The sequence below is a fragment of the Pseudophryne corroboree genome, chromosome 2 (genome assembly GCF_028390025.1).
Source record: "Pseudophryne corroboree isolate aPseCor3 chromosome 2, aPseCor3.hap2, whole genome shotgun sequence".
In the NCBI taxonomy this organism is placed as follows: Eukaryota; Metazoa; Chordata; class Amphibia; order Anura; family Myobatrachidae; genus Pseudophryne; species Pseudophryne corroboree.
In genome coordinates, this window is record NC_086445.1 from 240793037 (window position 1) to 240808737 (window position 15701).

General features: G+C 49.0%; 1 protein-coding gene across 3 annotated transcripts in view; it reads left to right on the plus strand.

The window, feature by feature from the left end:
• Positions 1–15701, plus strand: part of LOC135012671 (signal transducer and activator of transcription 2-like) — a 381651-nt gene that overhangs the window by 70690 nt on the left and 295260 nt on the right. For all 3 annotated transcript variants that reach the window (XM_063952570.1, XM_063952573.1, XM_063952574.1), the window contains one exon: positions 1843–1925. In XM_063952570.1, coding sequence (XP_063808640.1) covers positions 1843–1925 — 83 coding nt within the window. The remainder of the gene's footprint in view (positions 1–1842; positions 1926–15701) is intronic.

Here is a 15701-nt window from a genome sequence, read left to right on the forward strand (position 1 = left end):
CTCATCCATCATAGGACAATGCTACACTTGATCTTCGTGAAAAAGCAGAAAATCTATGCTTTTTGAAAATTGTAGGGCAACTATCTAATCATACAGTACTTGCTGCTTTGCTATGTTTATACAGAGCAGCAATGGAGATTTCACACAGTCTCCATTGTAAATAAAATAAAACATTCTTAAAACCCTAGGCATCCCATTAAACCTACGATTCTCTGAGGTAATTGTGGGTGTATGTGTGGGCAGAGACATGCATATATAGTCTGGCTGCATACCTGGCTAGAGGGACATATTGTATAAGGAGGAATCTGCATGTTTCTACCCACAGCTCCTTGAGTGAGGCTTTTCATATGTGACCTCAAACACCTATCCTCTTTATGCCTGGCATAATTTAGGCTTAGATGCTGCGACATAGGTAGAGATTACTCTGCTTGGGTACTGTTTCCTGTATTTTGCGTCTTAATTCACTAACCATGTACTAAGTAGCTAATAGACTACGAAATGCCTAATGATGTACAAAGTACTGTATTTAGGATTAGTATTTTTTGTTGCAAAGGAATTGGTAAAGTATCAGATTAAGCATAACTATGCTTAGCCATAAACTACTCCTATATGACCTCTTTTTTACTGAATTTGGAGTCTAATAAGGAACCATTTTTTGATTTATGCGTCTTAAACGTAATAATTAGAATTTCGTATCGCCAGTTTTCACAGTATTGAGAAATTAGAAAGTCACATCAGTGATTACTTTACTTTGAGCGGAGGTACCCCCAGCTACCTACTGCACATACGCATTGTGCAAGTGGCTATTACTAGGGAGGGATCCACAGACTACAGTGGCTAATGCCATCTTAAGGTGGTGTTAGCTAATGGGTCCAATCTCCCACTCTGCATTCTGGAGCTTGGTAAATTTCACAATATAGCAGCCATCATTGGGCCTAATTCAGACTTGATCGTAGATGTGCTAAATTTAGCACATCTACAGTCGGCTTACCTGACAGGCGGGGGGGACGCCCAGCACAGAGCTAGTTCGCCCCGTATGTCAGGCCCTGCCCCATCGCATAAGTACAAAAGCATTGCACAGCGGCGATGCTTTGGTACTTGAAGAAGAGTAGCTCCCTACTAGCGCAGCTCCTGTGCGCTGGAAGGGAGCTACTCATCGCTGTCCGGGTTGCAGCGGCTGCGTGCGACGTCACGCAGCCACCGCGGCCTGCCCCCCACAAGGTCCGGGCCTGCCCCCCCGCATGGTCTGGGCCAACCTGCGTTGCCCGGACCGCGCCCCTAAAACGGCAGCCAAACGCTGCCGGACTGCCCATCGTCCGCCTCTGCCTGTCAATCAGGCAGAGGCGATCGCAGGGCTGAGACGGCCGTTGGCTGTCTGGCATGCGCTGGTGCATGCGCAGTTCAGACATGATCGGCTGCTGTGCGAAAAACGCACAGCAGCGATCAGGTCTGAATTAGGCCTATAGACACCGATTGGGGCTACTATTGCAAATTAATATGGAGAAATATCGGAGATATCTGCTGCAGAACCCCTATCAAGGGGTATATTCAATTAAAGTCTGATCCATTCCGATATGTATTTGTCGGAATGGATCCGACAAACCGTATTCAATCCCATCCAAAATTCGACCCAGAGGTGGAGAGGGGGGGGGGGGGGGCTGCGAGCCGTGGGGGGACAGCCGGCGGCAGCCAGAGGAGATCGGCGCAATCTTTATTTATTGGGTTTTTATGAAGCAATGCTATTTTATAATTTTGAAAGGGAGACCATAGAGCCACCTTAAATGGCTGTGTTGAACTTTTTTGTAATTCCAGCATTGATTGGTCTCTTTTCTTCTGCTATAGTTTCTGAACAGTCTGCAGATCCAAATATGGAGAGAAAACTGGAGATACAAAACCAGCTCAAGCAGTTGATCGAAAACCGCAAGGTTAGATTAATTACATGAATACATAGATGTCATAGATATGAGATTACAGATGCATTCATTGTTTATAGTGCAGTATAGAAGTAGAAAGCAACTTGATCAGACATACAGATGTGTCCTCTTACATCTTTGCTCTGTGCACTACAAGTCGCGTTACTCATAACGCGTGAGTGCCGTACGACTCAGTAGCACAGAGCGTCTTTTTTCCCATTTTTTTTCCTGCGAAAATGGGGTGAATGTAATACATAGTTGTCTATCCTCCCGCATCCTGCAGGAGACTCCCGGTTCACCGTGGAGCCCCCCGCTGCCCCGGAAAATTAAATAATCCTCCCGGATTCCCAATTTTCCCAATTTCCCAATTTTCAGACTGCGCATGCATGACGCATGTACTGATACTTTCCGGCCACTGCGGAGTTGTGGGATGCGGCACTGCCATTGCAGGGGAGTAAGCGCTTAACACAAAGAACGGACTGCCTGCCTTCCCAGCATCACGCCACGCGCGCCCCCCCCACCCCCCTACCCCCTACCCACGGACGGTCACAGCTACAGAGAGGGAGAGAAGCACAGGAGACGGAGGCTGACTGCGTTAGGAGCTAAGGTACAGCCTCGGCTCACACTGCCCGAGACACACCTGACACAGTCTGCACAGTGCACTGCAGTGAGACTCCGTCCCACACGCAGCAAGGTGACAGCAGCAACTCTTATTCACAGCCCCCAGGACCTGCATGCAATATGTAATCACTATCTCCCTTTATTGCTGGCATTACCAAACCCTGCCCCCCCCCCCCCATCCAATCTCCTGCTCCTCTCTCTCCCTTCCACTTTCACTCGAGGTCCACAGACTTGACCCTATCTGCTCAACCTTCCTCACCCCCCACCCCATGTCACTGCCTTTTGCCCTGTGAATGGTCTCTGTCTCATGTTAATTGTTACACACCCTAGTCGGGTGTCAGATTTAGTGCAGCTGCAGTTCTAGCATGTCCTGCTGGAGAAATAATATATGTAAAATACAACCAGCGGAGACAGACCCTTAACCCCTGCTGCACATGGCCATGGACAAACAGACCTTCTAACAGGTTCATATTTACTATAGGGGAAATAATATTGATCTGTGATGTTTCAGGCACTTGAATGTAAGCTCCTCTATAGATCTGGCAAATGCACAATATAGAGGTTAATTTAATAGAAGCATAGTGCAATTGTGACTAAAGGTGCATACACACGGAGAGATTTTGGCTATGAGAGATTTTGACTAACTTTTCCCTTGAACTGGCAGTAGGAGATTTTGACTAACTTTACCAGAGATTTTGTCTAACTATGCAAGAGATTTTGGCTATGGGAGATTTTGACTATCTCATTTAAATAAGGGGATGAGTGTCATATATAGGACGATTTTACAGGGTGGCTGGTATTTAAATAGCTGAAAGTTAAAAAAAAAATTTGCGTGGGGTCCCCCCTCCTATGTAAAACCAGCCTCGGGCTCTTTGAGCCAGTCCTGGTTGTTAAAATACAGAGGAAAAAATGAGTAGGGTTCCCCCATATTTAGACAACCGGCACCGGGCTCTGCGTCCGGTCCTGGTTTAAAAAATACGGGGGACAAAAGACATAGGGGTCCCCCGTATTTTCCAAACCAGCACCGGGCTCCACTAGCCAGGGAGATAATGCCACAGCCGGGGGACACTTTTATATTGGTCCCTGCGGCCGTGCCATTACCCCCCCAACTAGTCACCCCTGGCCGGGGTACACTGGAGGAGTGAGGACCCCTTAAATCAAGGAGTCCCCCCCTCCAGCCACCCAAGGGCCAGGGGTGAAGCCCGAGGCTGTCCCCCCCATCCGTGGCCCGGTGGATGGGAGGCTGATAGCCTTTCAATAGTAATATTGTTCTTTACAGGAGGCCTACAGGTCCCAGCAAGCCTGCCCCAGCATGTTGGCACTTGGAGAACCACAAGTGCCAGCATGCCCGGACATAAAGGGCCCGCTGGCACCTGTAGTCCACCTGTAAAGAAAATATTTAAAAAAAAAACACAACACATTCTTTTAAAAATCCTTTATTAAACTGGGTCTTCACCTGGGGGCGGCGGCCTTTAAGCTCTTTTGCATGGCCGCCGCCTTCCCAGGGCTTCCGGCGTCTTCACCTGGGGGGGCGCCACCTCCCCAGGGCTTCTGGGGTCTTGCTCCGGCGTCTTCACCTGGTGGGCGGCGGCTGCTAAGCTCTTTTGCATAGCCGCCGCCCATCCAGGACTTCCACGACGTCTTCACCTGGGAGGCGGCGGCCTTTAAGCTCTTTTGCATGGCCGCCGCCTTCCCAGGACTTCCAGCATCTTCACCTGGTGGGCGGCGGCTGCTAAGCTCTTTTGCATAGCCGCCGCCCATCCAGGACTTCCACGGCGTCTTCAGGAGCTCTTCTCCGCTCCTCCTCCGCCGTCGGACTGACAGCCGCTGCCTCGCACTGACTTATATAAGTCAGCGGGAGGGGGCGGGGCGATGACGCGGCGAGCCGTGATTGGCTCGCGGCGGCCATCTTGAATTTCAAAAATGACGCTGAGGCGCCATTTTTGAAACTGGTACCGCTCCGCTGCCAAACTCTGCAATAGAAAGGTAAATTTCCCCCGCCCGCACCGCCGCCGCCCACACCGCCACCGCAACCCACCGCCGCCGCAACCCGCCGTCGCCCACACCGCCACCGCAACCCGCCGCCGCCCGCACCGCCGCCACAACCCACCGCCGCCCGCACCACCGCCGCCTGCACATCGCTATCGCTGGGAAAAATCGCTGGCCTCTTAAAGTGTTAGCGATTTTGACTAACTTTTGCAGCGACATAGCCAAAATTGACTTGCCTGCACTGACTATTTTTCCCAGCGATAGCGACCTAGCGGGGACGCGCATCGCTATCGCTGGCTGTGTACACACGGAGCGATCTGCACTAACTTTCTGAGCGATTTTGACTATATAGTCAAAATCGCTCAGTTATATCGCTCCGTGTGTATGCACCTTAAGTCCAACCCAGGGGTCTAGACTGCAACCCAAAATCATAGATGCCGACTGTTTTTCATCTGAGACCCCCGCTGTCCCACAAATTACCCTACGGCTCCTGGATTCCCTCCTGTCAGCATTTGGACCTTGGGTCTATGATGGTGGTATAAAGGGAATGGAGTCAGGAGGGGTCAAATACATCTAATCCGTGTAATGTAACTGTGATGTCGGCGTGTATCCCTGCCGTGTAATGTAGGTGTGATGTCAGTGTGTAGCCCTGCCGTGTAATGTAGGTGTGATGTCGGTGTGTAGCCCTGCCGTGTAATGTAGGTGTGATGTCGGTGTGTAGCCCTGCCGTGTAATGTAGGTGTGATGTCGGTGTGTAGTCCTGCCGTGTAATGTAGGTGTGATGTCGGTGTGTAGCCCTGCCGTGTAATGTAGGTGTGATGTCGGTGTGTAGCCCTGCTGTGTAATGTAGGTGTGATGTCGGTGTGTAGCCCTGCCGTGTAATGTAGGTGTGATGTCGGTGTGTAGCCCTGCCGTGTAAATGTAGGTGTGATGTCGGTGTGTAGCCCTGCCGTGAAATGTAGGTGTGATGTCGGTGTGTAGCCCTGCCGTGTAATGTAGGTGTGATGTCGGTGTGCAGCCCTGCCGTGTAATGTAGGTGTGATGTCGGTGTGTAGTCCTGCCGTGTAATGTAGGTGTGATGTCGGTGTGTAGCCCTGCTGTGTAATGTAGGTGTGATGTCGGTGTGTAGCCCTGCCGTGTAATGTAGGTGTGATGTCGGTGTGTAGCCCTGCCGTGTAATGTAGGTGTGATGTCGGTGTGTAGCCCTGCCATGTAATGTAGGTGTGATGTCGGTGTGTAGCCCTGCCATGTAATGTAGGTGTGATGTCGGTGTGTAGCCCTGCCGTGTAATGTAGCTGTGATGTTGGTGTGTACCATGTACTGTGCTTTCTATTTTAGTTTTCACCTGCCACTGCAGAACACACCCCTGAGTGACAGTAGATACGCCCAGAGGTGGAGATAGACACGCCCCTTGGGTGGAATGTGACCCGTTCCCTCAATGGTGCGCCGCGGGCATTAGAGTTCAAGCTATAATCTCCCTGAAACTACTTTTCAAAAGTAGGCAAGTATGATGTAATAGGGACCAAGTTGCTGGGGGTCCAGGATTTTATCCGAAATTGGCTGTATTTTTAAAGAGGCAATCCTTTACAGAGCCAGTAGTCACACCCACACAATAATGAAGAAAAAGAAACAAAAAATAGCAGCGCTGATGTACTATTAACACAAATGAAGGATTGAGTGATAAAAATTTCAAATTTAATATAATACTCATTTATACCACATTAAAAACATAGATACCAAGCTCATATGTCATATGAATTAAAAACTTAGGGTCTGAATATAACTGCCTAAAATATTGTGATCCGTTCCTGTGAAATAAACTGGATATGCAGATACTGGATGGTATAGAAGTGGACTGACAGCGCAGTCTCGCCAAACAACGTTACCAGAACCGCTAGAGGTGAAGTCCCTTGGATATCTTTGATGCAATTCAAGTGTCCAATAGTGGGGTCCTCATTAAATTGCGGTGTCCTCCTCTTAGGGATGGAAAATTGGCACACTCCAAAACTTTAGTCACCACGATTTTCCTGCTTAGATCAAAGTCCAGTTTTGGTCCGGATGTATACAGGCAGTGTAGAAGAGTTGAATATTGACCCAGAAAAGTTTTTGACGCGTTTCGCTGCAGGTATTGCAGCTTTGTCAAAGGATATTTGTGTAGCTGAGCTGGTCAGATATTTATACCTTTACTAATCACAAAACACTCTACAGCTGTTCACTCAATCCTTCCAATACATTCAAATATTATGCAAAACACTTCGATTTCAATTTAATCATATAATATATATAATCCTAGGACAGACTCAGGTCATAAAATTCTATTATTCAATTCATATCATAGAAAAAAGAACTTAATTTAGGAGAATCACATTCTGACTACTTCCGGGTCAGTCTACCTTGTGACACCGATAGCACATTAGCATATTCAGCTAGTAGCCACAATTTCTCTAACGTCCTAAGTGGATGCTGGGACTCCGTAAGGACCATGGGGATTAGCGGCTCCGCAGGAGACTGGGCACAACTAAAGAAAGCTTTAGGACTACCTGGTGTGCACTGGCTCCTCCCACTAAGACCCTCCTCCAGACCTCAGTTAGATTTCTGTGCCCGGCTGAGCTGGATGCACACTAGGGGCTCTCCTGAGCACCTACCTAGAAAGAAAGTATATTTAGGTTTTTTATTTTCAGTGAGATCTGCTGGCAACAGACTCACTGCAGCGAGGGACTAAGGGGAGAAGAAGCGAACCTACCTAACAGGTGGTAGTTTGGGCTTCTTAGGCTACTGGACACCATTAGCTCCAGAGGGATCGACCGCAGGACCCGACCTTGGTGTTCGTTCCCGGAGCCGCGCCGCGGTCCCCCTTACAGAGCCAGAAGCACGAAGAAGGTCCGGAAAATCGGCGGCAGAAGACTTCGGTCTTCACCAAGGTAGCGCACAGCACTGCAGCTGTGCGCCGTTGCTCCTCATGTACACCTCACACTTCGGTCACTGATGGGTGCAGGGCGCTGGGGGGGGGGGCGCCCTGAGGACAATAAATAACACCTTGGCTGGCAAAATATACATCATATATAGTCCCAGAGGCTATATAGATGTAAAATTACCCTTGCCAGTATCACAGAAAAAGCGGGAGAAAGTCCACCGAAAAGGGGGCGGGGCTTCTCCCTCAGCACACTGGCGCCATTTTCTCTTCACAGTGCAGCTGGAAGACAGCTCCCCAGGCTCTCCCCTGTAGTTTTCAGGCTCAAAGGGTTAAAAAGAGAGGGGGGGCACTAAATTTAGGCGCAATATATGTATACAAGTAGCTATTTGGGGAAAAAATCACTCCGTTATAGTGTTAATCCCTGCATTATATAGCGCTCTGGTGTGTGCTGGCATACTCTCTCTCGGTCTCCCCAAAGGACTTTGTGGGGTCCTGTCCTCAGTCAGAGCATTCCCTGTGTGTGTGCGGTGTGTCGGTACGGCTGTGTCGACATGTTGGATGAGGAAGGTTACGTGGAGGCGGAGCAGAGGCCGATAAATGGGATGTCGCCCCCTGTGGGGCCGACACCAGAGTGGATGGATAGGTGGAAGGTATTAACCGACAATGTCAACTCCTTACATAAAAGGCTGGATGACGTAACAGCTGTGGGACAGCCGGCTTCTCAGCCCGCGTCTGCCCAGGCGTCTCAAAGGCCATCAGGGGCTCAAAACAACGCCCGTTACCTCAGATGGCAGACACAGATGTCGACACGGAGTCTGACTCCAGTGTCGACGAGGTTGAGACATATACACAATCCACTAGGAACATCCGTTACATGATCTCGGCAATGAAAAATGTGTTACGCATTTTCTGACATAAACCCAAGTACCACATAAAAGGGGTTTTATTTTTGGGGAGAAAAAACAGCCACTGTTTTGTTCCCCCATCAGATGTATGAATGAAGTGTGTAAAGAAGCGTGGGTTCCCCCGATAAGAAACTGGTTATTTCTAAAAAGTTACTGATGGCGTACCCTTTCCCGCCAGAGGATAGGTCACGTTGGGAGATATCCCTTAGGGTGGATAAGGCGCTCACACGTTTGTCAAAAGGTGGCACTGCCGTCTTAGGATACGGCCACCTTGAAGGAACCTGTTGATAAAAAGCAGGAAGCGATCCTGAAGTCTGTATTTACACACTCGGGTTATATACTGAAACCTGCAATTGCCTCAGCATAAATAGTGCTGCTGCAGCGTGGTCTGACACCCTGTTAGATAATATTAATACGCTAAGACAGGGATAATAATATTTGCTAACATTGAGCATATTTAAGACGTTGTCTTATATATAAAGGATGCACAAAGGGATATTTGCCGGCTGGCATCCAGAATTAATGCAATGTCCATTCTGCCAGGAGGGTAGTAGAAACCCGGCAGTGGACAGGTGATGCTGCATTTAAAAGGCACATGGAGATTCTGCCTTATAAGGGTGAGGAATTGTTTGGGGATGGTCTCTGGGACCTCGTATCCACAGCAACAGCTGGGAAGAAAATTTTTTACCTCAGGTTTCCTCACAAAAGCCTAAAGAAAGCACCGTATTTTCAGGTACAGTCCTTTCGGCTTCAGAAAAGCAAGCGGGTCAAAGGCGCTTCCTTTCTGCACGGAGACAAGGGAAGAAGGAAAAAGCTGCACCAGTCAGCCAGTTCCAGGATCAAATATCTTCCCTCGCTTCCTCTGAGTCCACCGCATGACGCTGGGGCTCCACAGGTGGAGACAGGTGCGGTGGGGGCGCGTCTCGGGAACTGCAGGGATCAGTGGGCTTGCCCACAGGTGGATCCCTAGGTTCTGCAAGTAGTATCACAGGGATACAGGCTGGAGTTCGAGACGACTCCCCCTCGCCGTTGCCTCACATCAGCCTTGCCTGCTGCCCTCGGAGAAAGGTAGTACTGGCGGCAATTCACAAGCTGTACTTCCAGCAGGTGAAATCAAGGTACCCCTCTTTCAACAAGGCCGGGGTTACTATTCCAAAATGTTGTGGTACCGAAACCAGACGGTTCGGTGAGACCCATTCTAAACTTAAAATCCTTGAACACTTATATACGAAGGTTCAAGTTCAAAATGGAATCGCTCAGGGCGATTATTGCAAGCCTTTAAAATTTCAGGGTATCACTGGACATCAAGGATACTTACCTGCATGTCCCTATTTACCCTCGTCACCAGGTGTACCTCAAAATTGTGGTACAGGATTGTCATTACCAATTCCAGACGTTGCCGTTGGTCTGTCCCCGGCACCGAGGGTATTTACCAAGGTAATGGCCGAAGTACTTATCCCGTACTTGGACGATCTCCTTATAAAGACGAGGTCCAGGGAGCAGTTGTTCGTCGGAGTAGCACTATCTCGGGAAGTGCTACAACAGCACGGCTGGATTCTGAATATTCCAAAGTCACAGCTGGTTCCTACGACGCGTCTACTGTTCCTGGGTATGGTTCTGGATACAGAACAGGATAAAAAGGGTTTCTCCCGGAGGAGAAGTCCAGGGAGTTGGCGTCTCTAGACGGAGACCTCCTAATACAAATACAGGTATCGGTGCATCCATGCACGCGAACCTTGGGAAAGATGGTAGCTTCTTACGAAGAATTTCCATTCGCCAAGTCCCATGCAAGGATCTTCCAGTGGGATCTGTTGGACAAGTGGTCCGGGTCGCATTCTCAGATGCATCGGCGGATAACCCTGTCTCCAAGGGCCAGGGTGTCGCTGTGGTGGTGACTGCACATCTTCTAGGGGGCCGCAGATTCGGCATACAGGACTGGGTCCTGGTGACCACGGATGCCAGCCTTCAAGGCTGGGGGGCAGTCACACAGGGAAGAAACTTCCAAGGCCTATGGAAAAGTCAGGAGACTTACCTACACATAAATGTTCTGGAACTTTGGGCCATTTACTATGCCCTAAGTCAGGCTAGACCCCTGCTTCAACACCGGCCGGTGCTGACCCAGTCAGACAACACGGCGGTCGCTCATGTAAACCGACAGGGCGGCACAAGAAGCAGGATGGTGATGGCAGAAGCCACAAGGATTCTCCGATGGGCGGAAAATCATGTGTTAGCACTGTCAGCAGTGTTCATTCCCGGAGTGGACAACTGAGAAGCAGACTTTCTCAGCAGACACGACCTCCACCCGAGAGAGTGGGGACTTCATCCAGAAGTCTTCCAAATGATTGTACACCGTGGGGAAAGGCCACAGGTGGACAGGATGGTGTCCCGCCTCAACAAAAAGCTACAAAGATTACGCCAGGTCAAGGGACCCTCAGGCGATAGCTGTGGACGCTCTGGTAACACCGTGGGTGTACCAGTCGGTGTATGTGTTCCCTTCTCTGCCTCTCATACCCAGGGTAATGAGAATAATAAGGAGGAGAGGAGTAAGAACTATACTCATTGTTCCGGGTGGCCAGGAAGAGCTTGGTACCCAGAACTCCAAGAAATGATCTCAGAGGACCCATGGCCTCTGCCGCTCAGACAGGACCTGCTGCAGCAGGGGGCCTGTCTGTTCCGAGACGTACCGCGGCTGCGTTTGACGGCATGGCGGTTGAACGCCGGATCCTGAAGGAAAAGGGCATTCCGGAGGAAGTTATCCCTACGCTATTTAAAGCTAGGAAAGAAGTGAACGCAAACCATTATCACCTCATATGGCGGAAATATGTTGCGTGCTGTGAGGCCAGTATGGCCCCAAAAGGAGGAATTTCAGCTAGGTCGTTTTCTGCACTTCCTACAAGTCAGAGGTGACTATGGGCCTAAAATTGGGTTCCATTAAGGTCCAGATTTCGGCTCTATCGATTTTCTTCCAAAATAGAACTGGCTTCACTGCCTTAAGTTCAGACTTTTGTTAAGGGAGTGCTGCATAGTCAACCCCCGTTTGTGCCTCCAGTGGCACCGTGGGATCTCAACGTAGTGTTGGATTTCCTGAAGTCGCATTGAGTTGAGCCACTTAAATCCGTGGAGCTACAATACCTCACGTGGAAAGTGGTCATGCTGTGGGCCGTGGCGTCGGCCAGGCGTGTATCAGAATTGGCGGCTTTGTCTTACAAATGCCCTTATCTGTATTCTATATGGATAAGGCGGAATTGAGGACTCGTTCTCAATTCCTCCCTAAGGTGGTATCAGTTTTTCATGTGAACCAACCTATTGTGGTGCCTGCGGCTACTTGGGACTTGGAGGATTCCAAGTTTTCTGGACGTAGTCAGGGCCCTGAAAAGTATATGTTTCCAGGACGGCTGGAGTCAGGAAAACTGACTCGCTATTTATCCTGTATGCACCCAACAAGCTGGGTGCTCCTGCTTCTAAGCAGACTATTGCTCGCTGGATCTGTAGAGTCATCCGCACTCTCCCGCCCGTTTGGGAGCTTTGGTATAATCCCCATGGTCCTTACGGAGTCCCAGCATCCACTTAGGACGTTAGAGAAAATAAGATTTTACTCACCGGTAAATCTATTTCTCGTAGTCCGTAGTGGATGCTGGGCGCCCATCCCAAGTGCGGATTGTCTGCAATACTTGTAGATAGTTATTGCCTAACTAAAGGGTTATTGTTGAGCCATCTGTTGAGAGGCTCAGTTGTTATCATGCTTTTAACTGGGTAGAGTATCACGAGTTATACGGTGTGATTGGTGTGGCTGGTATGAGTCTTACCCGGGATTCAAAATCCTTCCTTATTGTGTCAGCTCTTCCGGGCACAGTATCCTAACTGAGGTCTGGAGGAGGGTCTTAGTGGGAGGAGCCAGTGCACACCAGGTAGTCCTAAAGCTTTCTTTAGTTGTGCCCAGTCTCCTGCGGAGCCGCTAATCCCCATGGTCCTTACGGAGTCCCAGCATCCACTACGGACTACGAGAAATAGATTTACTGGTGAGTAAAATCTTATTTTTCTGTGTATCTACCCGTGTTAATATATATTTCTCTAACGTCCTAGTGGATGCTGGGGACTCCGTAAGGACCATGGGGAATAGACGGGCTTCGCAGGAGACAGGGCACTCTAAGAAAGAATTTTGGATTCTGGTGTGCTCTGGCTCCTCACTCTATGTCCCTCCTCCAGACCCCAGTTTGAATCTGTGCCCGGACGTGCTGGGTGCTGTTTAGTGAGCTCTCCTGAGCTTGCTATAAGAAAGTATTTTGTTAGGTTTTTTATTTTCAGGGAGATCTGCTAGCAACAGACTCCCTGCATCGTGGGACTGAGGGGAGAGAAGCAGCCCTACTCTCTGCAGATAGGTCCTGCTTCTTAGGCTACTGGACACCATTCGCTCCAGAGGGATCGTACACAGGATCTCACCCTTTGTCGTCCGATCCCGGAGCCGCGCCGCCGTCCCCATCGCAGAGCCGGAAGACAGAAGCCGGGTGAAAGAAGCAAGAAGACTTCAAAATCGGCGGCAGAAGACTCCAGTCTTCACTGAGGTAGCGCACAGCACTGCAGCTGTGCGCCATTGCTCCCACACTACACCCACATACTCCGGTCACTGTAGGGTGCAGGGTGCAGGGGGGGGCGCCCTGGGCAGCAATTAGGACCTCTTGGCAAAAGTTGGACATATATACAGTTGGGCACTGTATATATGTATGAGCCCCCGCCATAATATTGTACATAAATGCGGGACAGAAGCCCGCCGCTGAGGGGGCAGGGCTTCTTCCTCAGCACTCACCAGCGCCATTTTTTCTCCACAGCTCCGCTGAGAGGAAGCTCCCCAGGCTCTCCCCTGCAGATTCACGGTAGAAGAGGGTAAAAAGAGAGGGGGGGCACATAAATTAGGCACAAAAACATAATATACAGCAGCTACTGGGTTAACACTAAGTTACTGTGTGATTCCTGGGACATATAGCGCTGGGGTGTGTGCTGGCATACTCTCTCTCTGTCTCTCCAAAGGGCCTTGTGGGGGAACTGTCTTCAGAAAAGAGCATCCCCTGTGTGTGTGGTGTGTCGGTACGCTTGTGTCGACATGTTTGACGAGGAAGGCTATGTGGAAGCAGAGCGGGAGCAAATGAATGTGGTGTCTCCGCCGACGGCACCGACACCTGATTGGATGGATATGTGGAAGGTTTTAAATGATAATGTTAATTCCTTGCATAAAAGGTTGGATAAAGCTGAAACCTTAGGACAGTTGGGGTCTCAGCCCATGCCTGGTCCTATGTCGCAGAGGCCGTGAGGGTCTCAGAAGCGCCCACTATCCCAAATTGTTGACACAGATACCGACATGGATTCTGACTCCAGTGTCGATTACGATGATGCAAAGTTACAGCCTAAATTGGCTAAAGCCATCCGTTTATATGATTATAGCAATGAAGGAGGTGTTGCACATCACAGAGGAAACCCCAGTCCCTGACAAGAGGGTTCATATGTATGGGGAAAAAAGGCAGGTGGCTAAATGATATATACACAGAGGGCGAATGGCGCTCGTGTATCTGGATATTTTTGTTTGGGCTGCAACCTATGGTTGAAGCACCTCCAAAAAATACTTCACTACGGTAATGTTAACAAAAGGTTTTCATAGGTGCGCCTGATGTGTGAAGTATATGTAACAAATGGTTTAATGCCTTAAACACTGAGCAGTCAGAAACCTTGAACTAATAAATAAATAGCAATATAGAGAAATGAGATGAAGAAAAAATGTCTTTATTTATAAAGAAATTTATGAAGAAAATTAAAATAGAATATTCGTGTGGAAAAAAATGGGAGGAAAAAAAAAAAGTTCCGGGGGAGGGGAGGATCAAAACAAATGCAGTACTGATTAATTTGTGGTCAAGGTATATGTTGTTTCACAAGTTGCTGGTCACTCCGGAATGGTGGCGTCCCACCTCTGGGTGAATCATGAAATGTGTGCAAAAAATGAAAGTCCAGAGCTTTAAGTAAATTAATATAAAGTTAATTATAATGAAAATTGTCTTAAGATCCGGAAAAGGTGAAAAAACGAAAAAATTAGAAAAATAATTTTGGGGTACCCCTGGATTGCCGCTGGCGATAAGGGTCGGGGTGTGGTGAGTGCTAGGTAATTAGGACTCCTGGACAGGCTGTGCCCCTCTATAACCCGGTCCACCCTGCTGTCGCTCTAAGAGCGCAGCACGGTGCCCCGGCAAGAGGAGAACAGTCGTGAGTCTTGGAGAGGGAGGTAGGGGCTGCTTCTAGCACAGTTAGTGCTGTCCGCCGCGCCTTCTCCTCTCCTACAGGGTCCCTTACCTTATCGCTCCTGCTCCGTCTCCTCGTTCCTCCGCCAGCGGTCTTTTCCGTCCCGGCCGCGGCCCGGCGATCTCCTGCACTTCCGGGTTGGGTCACGTGACCAGTCTCGGGTGCCTCTGGGTCCCGTCTGTTTCTCGTCGTCCTCTTGTTCTCTCTTTCCTCCGTCTTGGGTTTCACGCTCTGTCAGTTGGATGATTGAATCAAACAGTGTAAAAAAGCGGTGTGTGCTCCAACGCGTATCGGCCGGTATTGGCCTTCGTCAGGGAGTCTGTTTCCGCCATCTTTAGTGTGGGCTTTTTATGCCCACATCCAGCGGGAGTGGTTTTGGTTAATTGTTCCTGATTGGGGACACATGGAAAAGGGGAGGGGCGAGTTGATTGAATAAAAAAACTTGCAGGATATTGCTGGTGAGTAAAGGAGGAATTAATATACGGGGAATAAGTAAATGGAAAAAAATGATAATAATAAAAATAAAAATAAAAATAAATAATAAAGATAAAATTAAAAATAAAAATAAAATAATAATAATAAAAATAGGTGGCTAAATGAGTTAAGTGAAAAGGCTTGGGAATCTCCAGATAAAAAACTGCAGATTTCCAAACGGATGCTAATGGCTTATCCTTTCCCGCCAACGGACAGGTTACACTGGGAATCCTCCCCTAGGGTGGACAAAGCTCTAACGCTTATCCAAGAGGGTAGCCCTGCCGTCACAGGATACGGCCACCCTAAAAGATGCTGCGGATAGAAAGCAAGAGGGTACCCTGAAGTCCATTTATACACATTCAGGTACCTTACTAAGGCCGGCAATTGCGTCGGCCTGGGTGTGTAGTGCTGTAGCAGCATGGACGGATACCTTATCTGAGGAACTTGATACCTTAGACAAGGATACTATATTAATGACCCTGGGGCCTATAAAAGATGCTGTCCTATATATGAGAGATGCTCAAAGAGACATTAGCCTACTGGGCTCTAGAATAAATGCAATGTCGATTTCTGCCAGAAGGGTCCCGTGGACTCGGCAATGGA